General features: G+C 37.5%; 1 protein-coding gene across 1 annotated transcript in view; it reads right to left on the reverse strand.

The window, feature by feature from the left end:
* The window catches only part of CNGB3 (cyclic nucleotide gated channel beta 3), a 145,329-nt gene that overhangs the window by 12,951 nt on the left and 108,741 nt on the right, over nt 1–23,637 (reverse strand). The window contains 2 exon segments of the mRNA XM_008572614.1: nt 5,157–5,275; nt 16,014–16,097. Of these exon segments, the coding sequence (XP_008570836.1) occupies nt 5,157–5,275; nt 16,014–16,097 (203 nt within the window).

A 23,637-nucleotide genomic window follows, 5' to 3' on the forward strand; every position in this document is an offset into this window, starting at 1 on the left:
AGACTTAAAATTATTTTTCAAAATGTTTGGTCTTTTCACAGTGATATAAAGCAAATATCAAAAAGAAATCCTCAGAATGGCAATTTGACCAATATAACTGGTGCGAAGAAAAAACTTAAATATTTTGAATGAAAATCAGACTATCTAAAGCATATAAGAATGTGTCAGTGCCTACATTCTACTCAATAACTTGTTATATGATGAAAAAAGGATGGTGAACAAAGAAAGAAATGCAGAAAGCAAACAATCGCCTTTATGAAAATAAATATGCCTATAGGAAATTAATTCATTTAGCAAATATTTGTTGAGGACCTATTATTTTCCAGGCACTATTTAGAGAAATGCAAATTAAAACAACCTATTAAAATGCAAAACCAGTGTGAATAATAAAGTAATATCAATAATGCTGAAGAAAAATAGCTATACATTGCTAGTTGTATTGTAAATTGGTTCAATTTTTTCTGGAAGGTAATCTGCCCATATATTACAAGAGTTATAGAAGTGTTTCTACCTTTTGACCTACTTATTGAACCTTTGGGAATAAACTTCAAAGAAATAACTTAAAAGAAAAACAAAAAAATTTTACCAAGATAAATATAGCAGTGCTATTTTTAATAATGAAAACTGGCAGAAAGGGCACAAGGTTGAATATGCATATTCATGATGAAAATGAATGTGTATTTGTACATTCACAAAGATAGAAAGATAATTGCATTCACTTACTTTTTCAGTAACTATATATTCGGCATTTATGTGGGCCAGGCACTGCCCTAAGGGCTGGGTTAGAGTGCAGAACAAACCACACACATATCTACCCGTATCCCCAAGAGCCTGTGTGCATTGCCTTTGTGCAAACTAGAAAAATGTGGTCTCTCTGGGCAGGTGCAGTTCTGTGGATACAAAGCATGGCTAGAAAAATGCCCCTTTTGCAAACTAAAATGAGGGAGATCATGACAGCCTGGTCTCATGGCTCAGGAGTTCAGTGTGGTTAGATTCCAGCCCTCCCAGTCCCTTTCTGGACATCTTGATGCAGAGCACAGTTGGCACAGCTATACATGGTAGTTCTGGTGCTTACAATCTAGAAAAGAAGAAAACCATTGAAGAAATAAATGCACTGATGAGTGTATAGTTTACAAAGATTAGTGCTTAGCAAGAAAGGAATTTAGTTCAATAAGAGCATATAGCAAGGAGACCAGGGAGGTTCCCTACAGTGGGGTGGAGAATCCAGGAAGGCCCCCAAAAAGCTGATTTCTAGATAAAGGTGTGGGGGGAGTATCCAGGCAGAGGTAACAGCATGTGCAAAAGACTCCCAGTGGCTGGATGGAGTGTGGCACCTTCAAGGAACTGAGAGAGAGCAGGATGCCTGGATCAAAGACAGCAAGAGGAGTCAGGTACAATCTGAAGTAGATATGAAGGCAGGGGCTAGACTGCACAGGATTTTGTAGGTCAGGATAAGACCTTTGTTCTTATGCCAAAGAACAGCATGAAAGCACTGGAGGAAGGCAGTGCCATGATCAGATCTCTGTGTTTCTAAGCGATCCCTCAGGCTGCAGAGTGGAGGATGTGGTTACTGGAGTGGGCAACTTGCAGTAGGCCACTGCAGCTGACTTGCAGTGAGAGATGGAGATGGTTTGGACCAAAGCAGTAGCAGTGGAGGAGGTAAGATGCAAATGATGTAAGGCACAGTTAAGAGGTGATATCAACGGGTCTTGGAAGTGGACTGACCATGAAGGGTGAAATAGAAGATGTCAAGCATGCCCTTTTTTCCCCCCTAGTAAAATTCAAATGTTAACAATTTAAAGAGTTTGGTATCATATTAGTTTCCTACGAATGCTGTAACAAATCATCACAAAACAAGTTAATTTTAATTAATTAAAAATTGATGACTAGCTGCTGCATTTTTTTTTTTCTTACGTGGCTGGCTGGTATAGGGATTGAACACCAGACCTTGGTGTTATCAGCACCATGCTCTAACCAACTGAGCTAATGGGCCAGCCTGCAAATTGCTTTTGAATGGAGTAGGATATAAATAAAAATCACCACTTTTTGTATAGTTTTTATGTAACTGCTGATGATAAGTTCTAGTTGTTATCTTTAATAGCTCAGTCTGTCAGTGAGACCCATCTGAACAAATTAGCTATAAATTGGTAGTAATTACTGTAATAAAGGCATGAATGAAATACTACAGAAGCATGGAACAGGGAGCAAATAGTTGTTTGGGGGGTGGTTAGAGATGGTTTCAAAGAGGTGATACTTGAATTGGGTCTTAAAGGGTGAGTAGGAAATTCCAGGGGGAGGATATTCCAAAGAGAGGTGAAACCAGTAGGGAATCCTATCACAATCATAATAGCAGCACAAGAGTAAAACTTCAGATGCATTTCAAGAAAAATGAGATTTTAACAGAGCTGAAGGCAGGTAGGAAGTGGCTAAATACATTCAGTGAATAACATTGGCACTAAATATATAAGTAAGGGAAACAACAGAGAGAACCCTCATGAGGTTATCCTTCAGTAGACCACGGGTCTCACTCTCTCTTTTTTGGGGGAGGTCTCTTTAAAAAATGAGGTGTCTGTACTCTTCAGATGTTAATTGGGAATGTGGTCTGGGTTTTCTTCATGACAGGCTATAAATCGATATTTCAGTCAGGGCTTTGCTCTTTTGGATTAATATGTAATGTCCTTGAAAGCCCTCAATTCCTTTTTTCCCCTTATTTTTTTCTGAGAGAAAAGAACTCTCTTTGAAAAGCTACATGACAGTGCTGGATTTAGTTCATTTTAACAAAGGTCACAGCGTTTTTGAGTAGTAAACACTATTACTAGATCTTTCCAGTATCTGGATGTTTGGCAGACACGTCTTCATCTCTGGAATGAATGACTAGAGCTCCAAGGGTGCAGGACAGCTGTGGCCTGTGGAGCTTGTGGACATCTGGGAAGAGGCAGATGCATTCTGTTTCTCCTCAACCACAGCCAAGAGAATTAAGGCAAAAAACTCCCTTTTATGTGAATCGACCAGACTATTGAGCAAGTTTAGAGCTTGTCTGATTTACTGGTTTCAGTTTGGCCTTAGAAACCAAATGAGTAACAGATTTATTTGAGAAGCTGCTGTCAGGAATCCAGGATTACTTTCAGTTGCAAGTTAGCACCTGGATTCTATTCCTAGGGTATTTCCTCCTGCAATGATAATATCAGCAATTAACGTACTTGTATTTATAAAACTTTATTCTTCAGGGAGTACTCAACCTTTGGGAGAGGTCAGCTAATTAATTTTTGCAATGTTTCAGATTATACTGTTGCATGTTTTATAGTCTTGAAGATTACAGTGTTAAATCACTTTTGCAAGGACTACCAGAAAATGATAGAAAATATGCAAAGAATTCAGGTCTTGGACATTCTGACAAGTGTTTCCACCACTGCCTCAGAGTGGGACCCTCAGAGGAGAAAAAATTAAAAAGAGAAATTACGTTATCAGCAGTGAAATAACATGTTCAGCATTCTAAGGAAACCCTAATTATGCTAATATGAAGTCATCTGTGAAATCAGAGGTTGGATGAACACCTTTCTTCTGTGGTGTGGTGGAAATATCATTGGATCCCTTTCCTCTAAGACTTGGTGTTAAATGTTGTCCCTATTACACAGCTCTCTTATCCTGGGCAAGATACTTGGCACCTTGGAATAGCAATTTCTCAGTACTGAAACGAATATATTAATAACTACCTGACCGTGTACTCTTCTCTCCACCTTAGGAGCCAGCATCCTAGTTGAAGACACCATAATCTTTCACGTGCACCGCTGCAACTGTTTTCCAATTGGTCTCCTCTGTTTCATTCCTGCTCCTCTACTGTCTTTTTTCCACATAGCTGAAGTGATCTCTTAAAATCATAATTTGGATTGCATCATTCTTCTGCCTAAAACCCACAATGGGTATCCATTCATATTTAGAATAAAATGAAAATTCCTTACCATGGCATAAAAGACCGATGTAATCTGGCCCTTGCCCACCTCTTTGGCCTCATCTCTCCACTGTGCCCTTATTCACAGTACTCCAGCCTTTCTGCCCCTTGCTTTACCTTTAGGTCTTTGCATTTGCTTTTCTGTTACCTGAGAGGTTCTTTCCCCATTTCTGAATGGCCCCATTTACTCTTTCAAGTCTCCGGCCGAATACTATCAGTATATAGAGGTTGTCCCTGACCACTGTACTTGAAGTAGCATCCCCTGTCACTTTCTAACAATTCTTTGCCTTCATAGCGATTAACACAATGTGATTTATTTTGTCTAGTTAACTATTTATTTTCAGTTTCTCCCTACTAGACTGTAAGCTCTGTGAGGGGCCGTTATCTCATCTACTGTTTTCACAGTGACTTCCCAGAGTTTAAAGCAATACCTGACTATCATGTATTAGGCACTCAGTGAATATGTTTTGGATGAAAAATGAGTAAGTTTAAATGCAATAGTGCATATGGAAGTGTTTAGCCAACAAAATGCTTAAATTTTCTGTCTATATTCTTACTCCTGGGTACTTGTTCTAGGATAAACTTACAGTCAATAGGAAATAATGGTAACAATAGTTAGTATTTATTGAGCCCTTAATAGATGCTGGACACTGTTCTAAGTGCTTTTAACGAATTGACTCATTTACCAACCCTCTAAGATATGTACTATTATTACTCTAATTATTAAGATGAGGGAACTGAGGAACAGAGGGGTCAAGTAACAGAGGAACAAGGCTAGTAAGTGGTGAAACTGGGGTTTAGACCAGGCGGTTTGGTCCCACAGCTGTGATCATATCACTAGTCTACTCAAAACCCACTTGTTAGCCTGGCATTCAAGTCTTCTGACAATTTGACAACAACCAGCCTCTTCTCTCACTACTTATTCATTCATATATTTGCACATTCATTCAATGTTGAGCATCTACCTTATGCCGGGCCCTGACCTAGGTCCTGGACTGAAAAACTAAATGACTCTGTCCCTTTCCGCAGGTCTCTTTGGGGAATGGAAAGGAAGGGATAAATAGAAAGGTGAGGATCCTTATTTTACCCATGCTCTCAGCACAACCAAACCTTTGATAAATTTGAGCAGAAATTTTACTTATGATTTAAGATTTTTCTTTTATGACAAATGATGGAGTTCAATATTTCTGGGGTGTCTTTCAGATACCTGATTTCTCCAAACACTGCCCCAGCTTTCAGAGTAACCAGAACTTGAGTACCATCAGCGCCTCCAAGAACTTGGACTTCTCCTTGCTTGATGATATACATTTCCTTGCCAATTTCTCCCTATATGCCAAACATAAAGAGGAAATGGTAGTCACTTTATTCTTGACGATTATGTCCCAAATCAATAAATATAAACTCTTCTAGAGGAGCAAATGTAAATGAAGAAGGTAAGGAACATGAATGTAAAAGTAATTATCTTGAGACCTGAAGTATTTACAGACATTGGTTTGATATATAATGTGAAAGGAAACGATTAGGAAGATGGTACTTCTCAACATGCGAGCACTGTAAGCCACCACTGGACACATGAAGATATTCCAGTGACACATTGCTCCAGGGATGGGCATGGGTAGAGGAAGTAACTGATTATGTGATTGAGCCCGGCTTTGGTGACCACTGCTGTGACCTGAAGAAGGCGCTTGGTTCATCTGAAGAGCATGGGCTGCAGCCATTCAAAGGTCAAGTGTATTCTTCTGTTTATGGCATTGAGGTCTGATTTTAGGAATTGGGGAACAGGAGACCTTTAAGTTATTATTCTGATTCCATATTGAGAGAAAGTGTTAATGCAGCAGGTTGTTTCTCTCACTCTTGCTTATCTTTGGGGACTTTTGGAGCCAGGGCAATGACCCTTTTTCAAACCCTGTGAACTAAAAGCCTGGAATGTTCACATAGTCACTGGTTAACGGTGTTATTCTACATACTTGAGATAGTGTGGTGGGACAAACCAGGTTGTCAGCATTGTTTAATGTAAACACAAAGATTTATGATGTGTAACTTGTACCTAGTTTGGAATCTGAACCATGGTAGATACGTGATCAGCCCCATTTAAGAACTCTAGATGAAAGACCCAGATGGGCTTCCCAGGGTGGAGATATTTTGCTTATGTCTCTGAAGTCCACTGTAGAGAAATATGCATCCATGGGACCCTCATGGAAGTATGACCTAGGAAGCATGTGCCTGGTTTCTGTAGTCTTTGCCCATGTATATCTTTTTCTTTTTTCTTTTTTTTTTGTTTGGCGGCTGACCAGTAAGGGGATCTGAACCATGTATATGTTTTCTTGCCGTTCCTGCATTGTATCCTTTGCAATAATAAATCTTAAACCAAAAATAGAGCTTTATGTTGAATCCTGTGAGTCCTTATAGCAAATCACCAAACTAGTGGGTGGTCGTGGGGCCCTTGGAACACATCTCACTCCCACTTCCAAAAACAAATATATATGTCTTACAAGAAACATAAATGGCATTTAGGTTAAGAAAGCCTGTTAAACTCTCAATAGGCTAGATCGCATAACACTAGGCAAACTATTTGAATAATAGTAACTATGTGTCAAAATGAGTAGGGTCTTGATCACCCTGAGCTATTAAAAAACCCCCAAAAGCCATGCATACGATAAATTCACTTACTTGGTTTAGGAGGAGGCTGGGTTAGTCAAATATTCTCATTATCTATACTTTCAAATGATTAGAATGCCGTAAAATCAATTCAGGATTAGACAATATTGATTATACTTTGTGCCCTGAGATGGCTGAGACAATGTTTACTTTGTTTCAAAGCTGAGCACAAGGCTTGATATATAGTAGGTACTCATTTATGAACGAGGGAGACATAGTTTAACTGTTCTCTGGGAAGCTGGGAAGTTTTGAAGTTCAGCCAGTACAGGGATCAAACCGTGGACCTTGGTGTTATCAGCACCATACTCTAACCAACTGAGCTAACTGGCCAGCCCTGAATTCCTTGAATACCTAGCATTATTTTTCTGAATATCAATTACTGTCATATCATCAGGTTGAGTTTAAAGTTATCATACTCCACCTCTTAGTTAACATCCAGGAAACTGAAGTTCTCATTTTATCTTCCCATTACTCTTACGAGGAAGGTAAAATAAGTACTATTATTTCCATTTTATAGAAAGAAAAGTCACACTAGCCAAAGATCCATAACTCTATAATTAGAAGCAAAAGAAAGCCTAGAACCCACATTTTCTAACTAAGCAGTGCAAGAAATATGTTTAAATTTTGCATTGTGCAAAATATTAAGCATATATTTATTTATTTATTTTTTAAAGTAACTGGAGTTGATATAACACATCAAAGTAAAATCTTCTCATTCTGACATTCATGGGTCCCTTTAGCTAATGTCTAGTAATACATGCTCAGCATAAAAACCAAAACCAACCAGTTATTATATCCTTCAAAGGTGCAAAGATGTCCCAGTGAGTCATTCTATCTCCTTATTCTTTTTCTTTTATGTTTTGTTTTGTTATTATTGGTTATGAATATTCATGGGATACAAAGCAAATTGTCACCATTGGTGCCTAAGATTTGATGGCCAGATCCATACTGGCAGCATGTCCATAACCACAAATTGTGATTATACCCAGTGTCCATCGCCCAATTATCCCCTCAATTATCCCCGACCTCCCTCCCCATCCCCCTTTCCCCAACTCCACTTTGTATCCCTACGTATGTTCCCTCCCTCTGCATGTCCAATGCACCACTGTGGTCTTTCTTTCCTTTCTTATTTATCTCTTAGCTCCCACTTATGAGAGAGTACATAGGGTATCTATCCCTCTGTGCTGTGCTAATTTCACTCAACATAAGTTTCTCCAAGCTCATCTATGTTGTTGCAAATGGGAGAATTTCATTATTTTTTATGGCAGAGTTGTATTCCATGGTGTATATATACCACAGTTTCCTTATCCAATCATCCATTGATGGACATTTAGGTTGGTTCCATATCTTGGCTATTGTGAACAGAGCAGTGATGAACATGGGAATGCAGGTATCCCTTTGACGTGATGATTTCCATTCCTTTGGGTATATACCCAGAAGTGGGATTACTGGATCATATGGAGGATCTATCTGTAGTTGTTTGAGAAACCTCCATAGTGTTTTCCATAATGGTTGTACTAATTTACAGCCCCACCAACAGTGTAGGAATGTTCCCTTCTCTCCACGTCCTCACCAGTACTTGTTTTTGTTTTTTTCTTAATTGAATCATAATTGATTATACATAATTTTGGGATTCAACGTTGACATATGTTGATCAAATCAATATTACTAGTATGTATAATGCTACATATTGTACTTATTCTTTATGCCCCTTGTCCAATCTCTCCCTATTCCCCTCTCCCTCCCCCCGGCACCACTGATAACCCTAGATTTCTTCTTTCCCTCTGAAAGAGTAATGGTTACTCTGTTGATTTGTTGCCTGGATGATCTGTCCAATGCTGAAAGCTGTGTTCAGATCCCCCAATGTTATCATACAGTAGATGCTTCTTCTGTCACTCTGGAATGGGCTTTGTGGAGAGAGACACCCTCTTCTTTTCTTTGGTCTCTGTTGGTGACTCTCCTTGTGTCAATGTGCTCCAGTGGCTGGCAGACCATCTACGTGGTGGTTATGACACCTAGCCACTTTCGTGGCAGCTGTGGTTACTGTGGTGGGCCACCCACATGGAGGTGATGTTTTTGGCATGCTCCTTGGTGCTAGTGGTGTGCCTGGTTGTGGGTGGGGGGTCTGGCCCCTGGCTCGATGCCTTGGGTCTTGCCAGTATTTGTTATTCTCATTCTTTCTGATTATAGCCAGTCTAACTGGGGTGAGATGATATCTCAGTGTGGTTTTAATTTGCATTTTCCTGATGACTAGTGGTGTTGAGCATTTTTTCATGTACCTATTGGCCATTTGTATGTCTTCTTTTGAAAAATGTCTATTCAGTTCCTTTGCCCATTTTTTAATAGGGTTATTTGATTTTTTATTGTATAATTGCTTGAGCTCCTTGTATATTATGGATATTAATCCCTTGTTGGATGCATAGTTAGCAAAAATTTTCTCCCACTCTGTATGTTGTTATTCATTCTGTTGATCATTTCCTTTGCTGTGCAGAAGTTTTTAGTTTGATATAGTCCCATTTGTTTATTTTTTCTTTTGTTGCTTGTGTATTTGGACTCATATTCATAAAGTCTGTGCCCAGACCTAGTTCCTGAAGTGTTTCACCTATATTTTCCCTTAGTAATCTTACAGTTTCAGGTCTTATACTTAGGTCTTTAATCCATTTTGAGTTGATTTTAGTTAACGATGAGAGATGCATGTCTAGTTTCATTCTTCTGGATATGGATATACAAGTTTCCCAGCACCATTTATTGGAGAGGCAGTCTTTTCCCCAATGTATACTTTTGTTCCCTTTGACAAATATCAGATGGCTGTAAGCCTGAGGGGTGATTTCTGGGTTCTGTATTCTGTTCCATTGGTCTGAGTGTCTATTTTTATGCCAGTACCATGCTTGTTTGGTTACTATAGCTTTGTAGTATAATTTGAAATTGGGTAGTGTTATGCATCCAGCTTTATGTTTTTTGCTCAGGATTGCTTTGGCTATTTGAGGTCTTTTGTTGTTCCATATGAATGTTGAGATTTTTTCCCCCGTTTCTGTGTAGAATGTCAATGGTATTTTGATGGCGATTGAATTGAATCTGTAGAGATAGTATAGACATTTTCACAATGTTAATTATTTCAATCCAAGAGCATGGAATGCCTTTCCATCATTTTGTGTCTTCTTTAATTTCTCTCAGTAGTGGTTTGTAGTTGTCTTTGCAGAGATCTTTCATCTCCTTGGTTAGAGTGATTCCTAGGTATTTTATTTTTTTTTGTGACTACTGTAAATGGGCTTACTTTCTTGAGTTCTCTTTGTGTTAGCTCATTATTGAAGAATATAAATGCAACTTATTTGGGGGCATTTATTTTGTATCCTGCAACATTACTGAAGTTATTAACCAGCTCTGGGAGTTTTTTGTTAGAGTCTTTAGGTTTTTCTATATATAGTATCATTTCATTGGCAAATAGGGACAGTTTGACTTCATCTTTTCCAATCTGGATTCCCTTTGTTTCTTTCTCTTGCCTGATTGCTCTGGCTAGTACCTCCAGTACTATGTTAAATATAAGCGGTGAGAGTGGGCATCCTTGTCTGGTTCCTGTTCTTAAGGAAAAAGCCTTCAGTTTTTCCCCATTCAGAATGATACTGGCAGTGGGCTTGTCACAGAGCTGGCCTTTATTGTGTTGAGATAGTTTCCTTCCATACCTAATTTGTTGAGAGCTTTTATCATGAAGGGATGTTGAATTTTGTCAAATGCTTTTTCAGCATCTATTGAGATAATCATGTGGTTTTTGTCCTTGAGTTTATCGATGTAATGTGTGTGACTTTCGTATTTTGAACCATCTTTGCATCCCTGGGATGAATCCCACTTGACCATGGTGTATAATTTTTTTTAATGTCTTGCTGTATTCTGGTTGCTAATATTTTGTTGAGGATTTTTGCATCTATGTTCATCAAGGATACTGGCCTGTAATTTTCTTTTTTTGTTAAGTTTTATCTGGTTTTTGGTATCAGAGTTACGTTGGCCTCATAGAATGTGTTTGGGAGAATGGCTTCTGTTTCAACTATTTGGAATAGTTTGAGGAGAATTGGTATTAATTCCTCTTCAAAGGTTTGGTAGAATTCAGCTGTAAAGCCATCCGGACCTGGGCTTTTCTTTGTTGGAAGATTGCTGATTACTGCTTCAATATTGTTTAAGCATATATTTATACTCAAATTCTTATACAGATCAAAGTAGAAATTCCAATGTAGATGGATCTTATTATAGTTATTCACGTAATATTAATGCTAATAATAGTATCTTGGGCTTTGCATAGTACTTTAAAAAATCATAATGTCTGATATTTACATAGCTCCTTATTTTCATTCCTGTATTTGTTCTATCAGAGCATGCTACTTTATAATTGCAAAGCATTTTTTAGATAGTAACTCATTTAATTCTTGCAAAACTCCCAATGAAATCAAATAGGGAAGTTATCATTACTCTTATTAAAAAATTGATTAAGTAGAGGCTTAAAAAGTTAAGTGTCTTAAGCAAACTTATGAGACTGACAGGTGACAGCACTACAGCCAGCAGTATGTATGTCACCTGACTCTATATAATACATACAGATAGGCCATATCTAAAGACAAATCCAGTATCAAGATTAATCTCTTAAAACCCAATAAAATATTATGAATAACTTTTCAAATAAGGCAAAGTTTCTGAAAATTAGTTTTCCAAGAGATACTCCAGGAAATAATGATTAGGACAGAGTCATCTTCCTTATTCTTTGCATGAAGTAATTCTCAAGAAACTGGAATGTTTTTTCAAAGGCAGTTATTACAAGTGACTGGAGGTAGAAGTACATAATGGGTACTTAAATATAGTTCAGCACTTTTAATTATTTTTTAATGATCATTTCAATAATTTTCCAAGAAGATCTGGCATAATCAACGAACCAAAACTTCCACTATTTCTTGCATATTTCTAGGCTAATTTAATCCTTTCCTGCAAGTTTAATTAGCATTCAAATGAAGTAGACATTCCTCTGAGAGTAAGAGCTGACAGAATGTGCAAAATAATTGAACCGAATTCTTGTGGTTGGTTTATGGACTAATTTGGAGAAAGTGTAGAAATTCAAGAGCTTCAGGTAGAGTGAGGTAACCCTTAGTGAGAGGGCACTTCAGAATTTCAGACTTCCTGTGTAGGAAGCTATTTCTAAGGCTAGTGGGGGCATTAATGACACTCAGGTATACCCCACCAGAAAAGAACAGTGCTACTCAAAGTGTGGTTGTATATAGACCGGCTGCAGCAGCAGCAGCAGCAGCAGCAGCACCACCACCACCACCACCAGCACCACCAGCACCAGCACCAGCACCACCACCACTACCACCACCACTTAGGAACTTGTTTAGAGGTGTAAATTTTTGGCTCTCTCTGTAGATATATTGATTCTCTGGGATGGGGTCCTAGAAAAATGTTCTTTAACAAGATTTCCAGGTGATTCTTACACTGCTATAGAGCATTCCTAAATACTCTTTGCAGTAGTCCAAGCTATCCGCCCAGTAACTTTAGGAACCATCCCGAGGATTAGGCAGGTCAGCAGACTCAGTCCAAAACCTTGCATTTCTTCAATTATTTAGGTAACCTCAAATTGAACATGATTTTTTTTTCTTCCCTTTTTCTAAAGTGTTTTGTGGAAATAAGAAAAAAATCAAGCTCAATTTAGATGTCTAAATTCTGGTTAAGTAACAGCCTTTCTCTTCTCTGTCAATATCTACTGGTATGTAAATCCCCTCTTAAAAACCCCAACCCAAACTGAAACCCAAACTCAAGCCCAAACCAAAACTAAAACAAAGAAATGTGACTTGTAGTTCTCACGTCTTCTCATTTCTGCTTGTCCCCTACTTGTTCCTTTCCTTCCCTCACTTGTGTTCACTGATCTGTTTTTATTATTGAAAGATGAATGTGAAGAAGACATTGGAAATGAGAAGGCCACATCTACTCTGCGTTAAGCAAATTTGCACTGCTTACTGGCACAAGTGCTAAAGTTTATATGAATTACCTCAATTCTCATTCCCGGCTGCTATTGGAACAAATTGAAAGGCCATTTTGGTGCATTAAGTTCATGCCATTCCAATGGACCACTGCCTCAGAGGGATCCTTAAACTGTGTTGTGGCTTGTCTCCCATTTTAATGAAAATGTTTTCATATCACCAATCTGTCTAATTTTAACTTGGACTAATTTGTGTGGGATTGTATATTCATGGTTTCCATTATATCACAATCTCTCCATTTTTCCTCTTTTATCTCTGATAGCTTCCTCTCAGTTGCCATCTCTGATTCTTCTTTGGAGACTTCTTCCACAAACACTGGTGATCTTCAAAGTTACAGCCTTTTCTTACCTTCTCTTGAGCTGCTCCCAAAGTCTCCTTCCATTATATTCCAGTTCCCAAACATCTGCCTCCAGTTCCATCCTCTCATTAGAGTGATTTCCACCTGTGCACCTGGCATTTAGTGTAGACCTGAAACCTTGAAAAAAACTCACACTCCAATTGACTTTGTCTTTCACCACTATTCCAGTCTCTCACTTGCTTTCATTCCTTGAATATGACCAGCTCTTCCTCGCCTCTTGGCTCATGGCTTCAAGTCTTCCTCAGAAATGCTGTCCTGCTCACTTTTTTACTAAAGAACTATTTCTCTTTAGATTTTAAAAAGGTCATGCTTGACAAACCGATAACCGTTCTCTCTCCCAGTTCCCTAATCTAAATTAAGTGCCTTTTCGAATACACATTCTCCCAGCAACTTCTCTTTTCCCTTTATTCAACTTTGCACATTTTGGAATCACGAATTTATTTAATTTCATTTGTTTATTGCTCATCTCTTCCATAAGGTCCGTGGTTCTCAATTTTGGCTGCATTTCGTATGTGGGCTCCATCCAGACCAGTTGAATCACTGGAGGTGGAGCCCAGACTTCTACATTCAGGTGATTCTGATATACATTGTGAACTGAATATCTTGGCACTAGATTGTAAGCCCCTGGAGGACCAGTGTGGAGTATACTATAAAGCAAATGTACTTCACAGGGCCTGGTTTTCCAAAGCCTTGCAGTTTCAAATATTGACCTTACAAAAAACAAGTAATTTTCCCCAAGTTATTGAGTCTCTGTTGTAAGATAAAGAGTTGTGACACAGCAAGGCTGCTGGTTCAAAGACAGACAAGTTACTGATTGATATGTAAAGATACTGGGAAATTGCTGTAAGAAGAGAATGTTTGCTAAGATCAAGCTTTTGATGGTGGATCACTTAATTGCCTAATAGCACGTCATCTGACTTGTTCTTACTGAATGTTACCAGCTTCTGTTGTTAAACTTGTTAAAACTTTAAGCCCACCTATGTCTCTTCCCAACTTATGGAATGTCATCTGGCTTGTTTCACTGAAAGTTACCAGTCTATATTGTTAAACTATAACCCCATCTATGTCTCTTGCTGTAACTTCCAGGGCTGGAGAATAAATATGGGAAAGGAACCCTAATTTGGGGTTAATTTCCCAAATGGAAGGAATGCCTCTCTCTTGAGAGTTCTGGGGAAATAACCACTTTGGGGCTTCTCACTGCTCAGAAGAGATGGGCTTTGAGTAATCCTTTGTGGCTCTGTCACCCAGGGGAAAAAGGTGACAAATCTGTGGGGGGCAAAGCAACAGACGAGAACCTTTTTTTTTTTTTGCTCGGTAGTCAGCACTGTGCCTGTGTGATAGTATTTAAAAAATTATTGTTTTATTAAATAAATCATACTAAAGTTGTTCTAACATTTTCTTTATTGTAGTTCCCTATACTCCCTCTGCAGGCACATTTCCTTCCTTTCTGCCTTTGTTCATGAAACTCATTATTTAAAATTTTTTTTTTATTTCTAAAAAATTTAATAATAATTAAAAAAAATTATTTATTTATTTATTTAAAGATGACTAGTAAGGGGATCTTAACCTTTGACTTGGTGTTGTCAGTACCACACTCTCCCAAGTGAGCTAACCATCTATCCCCATATAGAGACCCAAACCCGTGGCTTTGGTGTTATCAGCACCACATTCTCCCAAGTGAGCCACAGGCCAGCCCTTAAAAAATTTATTTTTAATTGACAATAATAGATCGAAGGATAAAGTTTTAGTTTGACAGGAGGAATAAAACTTTAGTGATTTATTGCACAGAATGGTGACTATAATAAATAATAATACATTGTATATTATAAAATTGCTACAAGAGTAGGTTTTAGGTGTTTTCATGCTAGTTCTTTCCTCTACCTAGAATTCCTATTTCCTCTTCACTTGGTTTGCTCTAGTTCATTTTTCAAGACTTAGCTCATGTGTCATCTTCTGCAGGAAATATTGCCAGTTTGTGGGAGAAACAAGTGTCCCTACTTTATGTCCTAAAGCAGCTGTGCTTGCTTCAACAATAGTATTGAACACATTATTTGGGAATGATAGAAGTGCTTTTCATCCTCTCTTGCTTGTGAACTCCCCAAGATCTTGCATCATCTCCCCCATTTCTTTGACTTGCTCATCTTCCTCTATTTTTTATTTTGATTATTGACTTCACCATTGATTTAGTTTCTCAGAATATAAAACCTAGGGGGTCATCATTCTTTCTCTTGCCCATGAAGTTAGTTCTCAGAGGTGTGCAAAAATATTTATCCAAGGGAATGTTCATTTTAGGCTTATTTATAATAGCAAACATTTGGAAATTGATTATGATACATCTATAGACTGAAATATCATGCAGCTTTAAAAAATCAGGTTTAGGAGATTACTTAATTGTATGTAAAATGTTTGTATGATATATTGTTACATGACAAAACAGTTTCAAAACATATGTACAATGTGATGCCAATTTTATAAAATGATCTATCTCTCCATCAATCTGCATGAAAAGATAGTGTTTATTTCTGGGTGGTGGAATTTTTGTCTTTGGGATTTTATGTGTTTTCCATTTAAAAATAATGAACAGGCATTACATAATCATAAGAAGCATAGTAAAGTTTTAAAAAATGTGGCGTCAATTATCCACTAACTAGGTGAGCAAAATGGAGGTAACTGATAGTTTGCCAAAGACATAAAAAAGGGCAGAACCAAGTATTGCTTCTGTAACTTTTTCCTCCGCTTTAAGTATTTGGAATTAATGGGGTGTGATGATTGATAATATATATTTATACAAGGCAGCTTTTTAGACTACCCACACTTCTATGGTATAATATAAATAATGAAATCCATATGTCTTGTTCCATTTTGAATTCTGAGAGCACATTATTGTTTTACAGAACTGTATAGTATATCATAATTATTTCTATACTATGAAATTCACCTTGGATGAATTTTGTTTAAACTATGCTCTTGACCTATGTCTGAACTTCTCAAATGCATGTATTAGGTGTGAATTTGAAAAATAGCATGTACTCACCCTTTTGCAGACAAAGTCACCAGGTAAATAGACAGCAGATTTCAATCTTAGCAACATGTCATAAATCATCTGTGTATCACAACCCTATGTAAACAGAAAAAAAAATTCTTATAGACATAGGTAATGTTCCAAATTTATTTAAAAAGCAATGGAAATAAACGGTAATATATGTTGTCTGTATTAGCACTAAAATATTAATTGCCAGTGAATATGGACTTATCTTGACCCCAAATTAAGCGAAAAAAAAATACCTGTAATATGATGGCAATAGTTTGGATTTTGATCAGATAGACTTGGGTGTGGAAGCCTGTCTCTCTTACTTATTGCTATGTAAACTTTCATGCTCTCAGTTTCCTAATCTGTAAAATGAGGATAAAGTGATACTTATAAGTAAAACTTAATATATTGCTTAATTAATGCTAGCTATTAATATTATATTAATAATTAATAATTATTGATTAGTATATTAGGACTAACATAGATAAAAATCTTTGCTAGTTTTCTTTCTTGTGACATATTTCATACCATTGTAGATATTATTATTAAACTTTGCGTGATTGTATATCTTTCTTCCCCAACTCACTCATAATCTTCTTAAAGGCAGGGACAATATACATATATATATAAAAGCAATATCTGTTGAGTGAATGACTATTCATATCCACTTTGATAGATTAAGAAACAAATTTTATTTTTTAGGATATATATCCATATTTGTATTCTGTCTAAATAATTATAATTTACCTATAAGGGGGTGAAGAAAAATCTATAGAAGTTTCAAAAATCTCACTTTACATGTGGTTTTGAATCTTTTTCTTTCACCAGATATTTTTATTTTTCTCCTCCCAGAGCTGCTAACAAGTAGCAGCTTTCCTTTTGTGGTTCATTCTGCTCACTCCTTAGGGAAATTATGATTTAGCCAAGAACTAATCATAAAGTCAGTAGCAGAGGAAGGAGGAAGGGAAGCAAAGGGTCTACTCCCAATTCGTGGATTGGATAATCATTTCTTTAGCAATCACCAGCTTCCTGTAATGGCTTCGATAGCAGACACTTGACCTAGATTCATATAAAATTTAGACCTCAGAGTTGTTGACTGATAAGGAAAGTTAATAACTTATGATTGAAGTATCTTCAAGTAGCCATTGGTGAGAAGCATTCAGATGAACTTGGTGTTAGAATTTTAAAAATTCATTTGAGAAAGTATAGCTTTTGGTGCTCCAGAATAGAAAAAAGGCCAGGGCCAGAAAAAATACCTTTTTAATACAGTCCAACAAATATTGATAAGAAGCTGTTAGGAGCAAGGCTTTGTATGCCACCCTTGGAGGAATTAAGGATGAGAGAAAAATCAGTCTAGATGGGATGATATTTTAAGTAAACAGAAAAGCTGTAGTTGATGGCAGAAGATAATTATGCCCCAAGGTGTCCTAGGTGAACGTCTGTAAGGCTCTTAGAAGGAGGGGGGCTACTTTTACTTGGGAGTGGGGTGGGAGAGAGGAGAAGCATCAGGTAAGTGCTCATGTGGGTAACAAAATTTGAGCAATTTGAGGATAAGCATGATTTGTATTTGCAAAGATGCACAAAGGCCCTTCTAGGTAGAGGGAAATTTATCTTTTCTTTCCTTGTTTTATATTTGCTTTGCCCAAAGCCTATAATTTTTATTTATACTTGTTTTAGTTCTCCCATGTCTTACAGGTTATGATATTTGCTAAAGCAAATCATAAACATATTTTTTTCCTAAGAAGTGTAGTTATCTTTTGTCCAGCAAAAATTCTTGAAATAAATGGCTCATATGCCCAATTTCTTTAAATACTGTCATCATTTCAGAATAATTTTATTTCAGAAATTGGCATTCCAATCACTCAAAACCCACTTAGAAAAAAGCACAAACAAACTTTGAATTGATCTTTGGATCTTTTCCACTAGGAACAGTTAGTGTCTTTGAAAGAAAATCTATTAGAAATACACTTGGAAGTTCTTGAGTGTATACATGTCTGGAATATTATTGCAATGAAGCTAACTCTCAATCATTTATATCCATGGGGAAGATTTACATTGTAAATTATCAGAAATAAAATATCTCAAAAAACCCACTTATATTTACTTCCATGTACACAATTTGATTTTCTGGTATTAATTTTTACAATGTTAATTATTCTTTGCAGGTCAAAAATAAAGTATAAATAAAGTCAAAAATGCATTTAATACACCTAACCTACAAACATCGCAGCTTAACCTAGCCTACCTTCGATGTGCTCAGAACAAAGCCTGTAGCTGGGCTAAATCATCTAATGTAAAACCTATTTTATAATAAAGTGTTAGTTAGTTCATGTAAATTATTGAATACTGTACTGAAAATGAAAAACAGGGTGGTTTTGCACCATTGTAAAGTTGGAAAATTAGTTGGGGACCATCTGTATAAGAGTTTCTCATACCAGAAGCAGGGCTTAGTTACTCTTGACAGTTTCCAGTTGTCCACATCCTCCTAATTCCTCAGTGTGGTGGATCCAGATATCTGTGTTATACAACTGCCTTCTGGGGGCCACCTCTCTGTGGGAAGCTAGATACGACTTACTTGCCTCGCCTCATTGACCCCAAACCTCAGATGGACTGAACCAATATGCCACAGTGTTTTGTAGTGCTGCCTCCACTGGGTCTTACCTAACAGACACACCTGAACCTAACTGCTTTCTAGGTCAGGGTTCTCCTAGAGAATGGCTGTCTTGGTAGGAATAAACTGGACATAGGTCAGACAAGAGCCGTAAGGGCGTCTGTCAGTATAAACAAGTTTCCTGTGAGAGGTCAGACATGTAGGCATTAAGCCGTCTCCAGGATAAAGAAGTATCTCATGAAAGGCACACTGTAGACATCCATGACCACCTCCCCTGGACCCCATCAGGGCAGGATGAGAGTTTATAGTCACTCTCCAGAGAGAGTCCACAGGACCAAGTTAGAAGAAATCACGACAGTGGTGTGGCAGTATTGTTTTCAATACTGAAAAAATCGTAAACAATGTAATGTCAATCTATGGGCAGATAAAACACTGAATAGGTTGGAATATCATGAGTAGTTAGAATAAACTATAAATATGATTAAACTCAACAAAGAATGTGGTCTGAACAAAAGCAAGGTATTGAATATATTCCATATGATTCCAGCTATGAAACAACTATACAAAAATACTGTCTTGTTTATGTCGATATGCATATAAAATAAAATTATAAAAATGTTGATTGGAAGGACAAGCCCCCTCCCCCCCAAATCATCTTACTGTTTATCTCTGGGGAGGGAGGAAGGGAAATGGACCTGGGGAGAAGAACTGATGAGACTTCAACTTTAATTTTTATTAATATTAAATTTTAATAAAAATAAAAATTTCTCCCATTGTGGAAAAATAATGTTTCATCTTCCTTCTTCTATCCTTCAGGTGAGCTCACTGGCAGAAAGCACTAATAAAGGAAACCAAATCAATGGAAACTGTTAGACCAACCTAGGGGATTAGCCCTAAAACAGATAAGCAAATAATTAGCCCTCTTCTCAGTAGGAATACACACAAGCACTTTCATTGATAGCTTTCTGCTTATCGCTTGGATTTCCTCAGAGAAAAACACTTGAACCATTCTTAACATGACTTTTTATTAACATACTTGGACAGGACTTGGGTCAAATCATGCAAACTGAACATAGCAGCAGTATATTGTAAAAATTTAGAATTTCACTTTCACCAATTAAGTGATCCTGTCCGTTAACAATTGCTTTATGGAAAGGTGCCACCAGCTCTGGTGCAGCTGTGGTTTAGGAAAGAATCTTCTTATCTGGGTTTAGGCTTAGTGAAATGAAGTTTGCATTATGAAGTCATTATATTTTGATGTGTTTGAAAACTATTATCTTTTTTCTTTTTCCCTATAAAATGATTATTTTCTTGAGATACACTTTGCTCCATTATTGTATGATTTAAAAAGAATTACATCCTGGGGCTAGATTTTTTTTCTTGTAACTCAGCTCCATTTTCTTTATAGAAGTCATTATGACATTTTCTGATTTACAGAAAGTCAGCATTGCTTCATAAATGTCCCTTTTTCTATAAAGTGAGAGTACCTATATAAACATCAACATTAAAATTATATTAATACATAACATTTGTATTACCTTTCACTGTCTTCTCATTTTTACCTGTTTAATTCTTCCAACCTCCCTGTGATGCCTGGCATTAATGAATATAGTGCCATCATTCCTGGTTTTTAGATGAATGATCAAAGTCTCAGGAAGTCTATTGACTTTCTTTGAGGTCAGACATGCAGTAGGTGTTGGAGGAAGAGTATCACCAGAGAGTAAGTTTTTGCCTACACTCTGAGCAACTTGAGGTCAAGATGTGTATAACTCACTTCTGTATCCCCAGTGTCTCACCTGGGCTTGGGGCATGCTAGGCACTAAATAAATATGGGCTGATGTATGGAATAAAGCTGTTAGAAATTTTTCCATTTTGGACAAAGGGAAATTTAGTGCTGTATAAAAACTGTGTGTTACGGATTTGAATAAGGATTCTAGAGATTTGAATGGAGATGAGAGAAGCCTTATTTTTTTATTTTTTTATTTTTTTGTCTTTTGTCTTTTTCCGTGTCCGGCAATGGATCGCAACCCTCAGTGTTGCCCCCGTACCGGACCGGGGACCGGCAATGGGATCGCAACCCTCGGTGTTGCTCCCGTGCCTCGCTCAGCCAGTGAGCGGGAGCCGGTCTGTACGTGGGATCCGAACCCTCGGACGGGAGCGCCGCTGCGCTTCCCAAGCGGCGCACTATCCAGTGCGCCACCGGGCCGGCCGAGAAGCCTTATTTTTATTCAGAACATAACCTATACATTAGATGGTGGTTTCTGCACCCAGGAAATTCTTCTTTTAATAATGATAAGTTCTGAACACAACTGTAAAGTTGGCAAAATTAATCTTTGGAATGTCTACTCTCTTAGTCCTACAGGATTTCTCCGTTTTTTAGGCTCATTCCTGCTTTCTTTGAAACAGAACTTAAGATATCATCAGTAATTTATAACTCACTGGGAATTTACGAAACCCTCAAGTATAAACAATGGTCTTCAGGGCTTTTTCCAATGCAGCCTTATTATAAAAGGAAATGCTTTGTTCTATCTTAAACACCATTCCCATTAAACAAGCAAGTGATGGGTGATATGTTGAGGGCAGTGAAATTCAGTTGCTCATGCTATTGACTATAGCAGTCATGCTACTTACTGATCGGCAGCAGCAAAGTCAAATGTGATAAATAATTTGCAAGGTGCTGTGATGTCATAACTTATCAATATTTCAATCTAAGTGATATTGGACTTAACTTTATACTCAATATTTGCAAACACTAGTCAAAGTCATCTCTATCAAGTTTTCCTTGAGAACTGACAATAATTCTATTTTTCCAAGAGTTTCAGTATCATGTAGTCAAAGTGGAAAGACATAAGTTGGAAGGAACCCTGAGGATGAATGTAATTTGTCTTCCTATGATCACGGAGGGCCACATGAAGAATCTGATTTTACATGCGTGAAAACTCCCCTTGTGATTGCTTCAGTTTTATTTCTTCTTAATAACAATAGTAATAATAACAATCTAACTTCCTATGTGCCAGGTACTGATATAAGCACTTTACACATTTTGAGTCCCTTAATTGTCACACAGTGACGAAGCATGTTATTCATTTAGAGTTTCCCCACCTTACTGGGGGACCTTGGAGAGCAGGGAAAGTACGGGTGCGGTAACTTGGGGTACCCCCTAGTGCCTAGCCCAGTGCCTTAGAGTAACTGCTCAGGATGTGTAGTTGATTGGAGCTCATCTAGATCATAAGGTCACTGTTCAAAATACTTTAAAAATCTAACAACAATACTTTATTACTGATATCACCAGAGTAAAAATAACCTTAGGAAAAATGAAACAGTCTCACTCTAGCTCTCTGATTTCAGGCCCTGGGGAGTAAATACATGATGGCTTGTCTGAATAGGGTATCATTGCTGCGGATACGTGTGTGAGTGGTAGAAGTCATTTTGTCATTCCCATTCTATTCCTGGCTCAGTCTGTCACTCACGTGCAGCACATTTCCTCCTCATCCTTCCTACCGCAGAAGTCACAGCCTTTCCAAGCCCTGTTTGCCACATAACCACAATGAGTCACAGATGCTAGTGAGGTGTCCTGTTTGGGAGGGGTTCTGCATTTATACCAGAACAGAAAATAGTAAACACATCGTGCTTTCCTTGACAGACGAGTGGTACCTACATTTCAATTTTGTTATCTCTGGGTGCCCGGTTTTTTCCATTGAGCGGTGAGTTCTTTGTGTTTCCAAATGGTGCGATTTTAATGATAGACACTAGGTGGCGTCACAGAGCTTTTATTAAATTTTCTCCCATTTCTGGTAATTAGTGGCAGAGGCAAAATGTGATTTCCCTAGCATTTAATTTGATAAGATATATTTAAAAATCAAAATCAAAATAATAAATCATCAGAAAGGAAGAAAAATTTCCCAATCTCATAGAAATGAATTGCTCCTTATTATCTTAATACTTTTGCTTGGGCCTGGAATAACATGAAATCTGCAAGGAGAGCCATTTTTGTAAAAAATTTTTTAAAAAGTATAATATGACTATTCATCTCTAAGCTATTTCAAAACTCTGATCACCCCATGTGGAAGCAGCAAATCTTACTAATTAACCATAACTGATTGAAGCAAAGTTTTAGTGAAAATCTGTGACTATAATTCTACTTGCTTTGATTAAGAGGGGAAAAAATGCATGAGTTTCAGGGTCTTTTTTTAGTAGGAGAGTAGAAAAGTGTGCGTAAATTTAGGTATCTAGTTGATGTGCCAAGTTTAAGTCTGTGAAAAATTGCCAAAGAAGTATGACCTTGAACTTGACTTTTGACTTTAGTGAAACTTCTCCCAGTTCCTCACCATCGTATGAGTTATCTAGATCGGGTTGGTGGGGAACTGGAAGGTAGCATTATTTAGTGGTTAAGTTCACAGACTGTGGAGTAAGAAAACCTGTGCTCAACTCTGTCCCATTGCTTAGAGCTCTGTCACCTCAAGTCAGGTTAGTTGCTTGTCCTCTCTATAAAATGGGGATAGTAACAAACCCATTATCAGAGGTGTGTTAATTTGCTAATGGTTGTTATAAAAAAGTTCTACAGACTGTAGTTTAAACAACAGAAATTATTTTCTCATAGTTCTGGAGGCTAGAAGTCTGAGATAAAGGTGTTGGCAGGTTTTTTTTTTTTTTTCCTGAGGCCTCTCCTTGGCTCACAGATAGCCGCCTCCTCACTGTGTCCTCACATGGTATTTTATCTGCGCACCTGCAACCCGTGTCTCTTTATATGTCCAAATTTCCTCTTCTTATAAGTATATCACTCACATTGGATTGGATCTGTAGGATCTACACTACGGGCCTCATTTTAACTTAACCACCTCTTTAAAGGCCATATTTCCAAATGTCACATTCTGAAGTACTGGGGATTAGAGTTTCAATATATGAATTTCGGGGGGACACAATTCAGTCACAACAAGATGGTTTCTGTGAGAATTAATTGAAAGAAGTTAATGAAGTACTTAGTACAGTGTGGTACATAGTATGCACTCAATAAAT

This window comes from Galeopterus variegatus, unplaced genomic scaffold (assembly GCF_000696425.1).
Source record: "Galeopterus variegatus unplaced genomic scaffold, G_variegatus-3.0.2 Scaffold48, whole genome shotgun sequence".
NCBI classification, from domain to species: domain Eukaryota; kingdom Metazoa; phylum Chordata; class Mammalia; order Dermoptera; family Cynocephalidae; genus Galeopterus; species Galeopterus variegatus.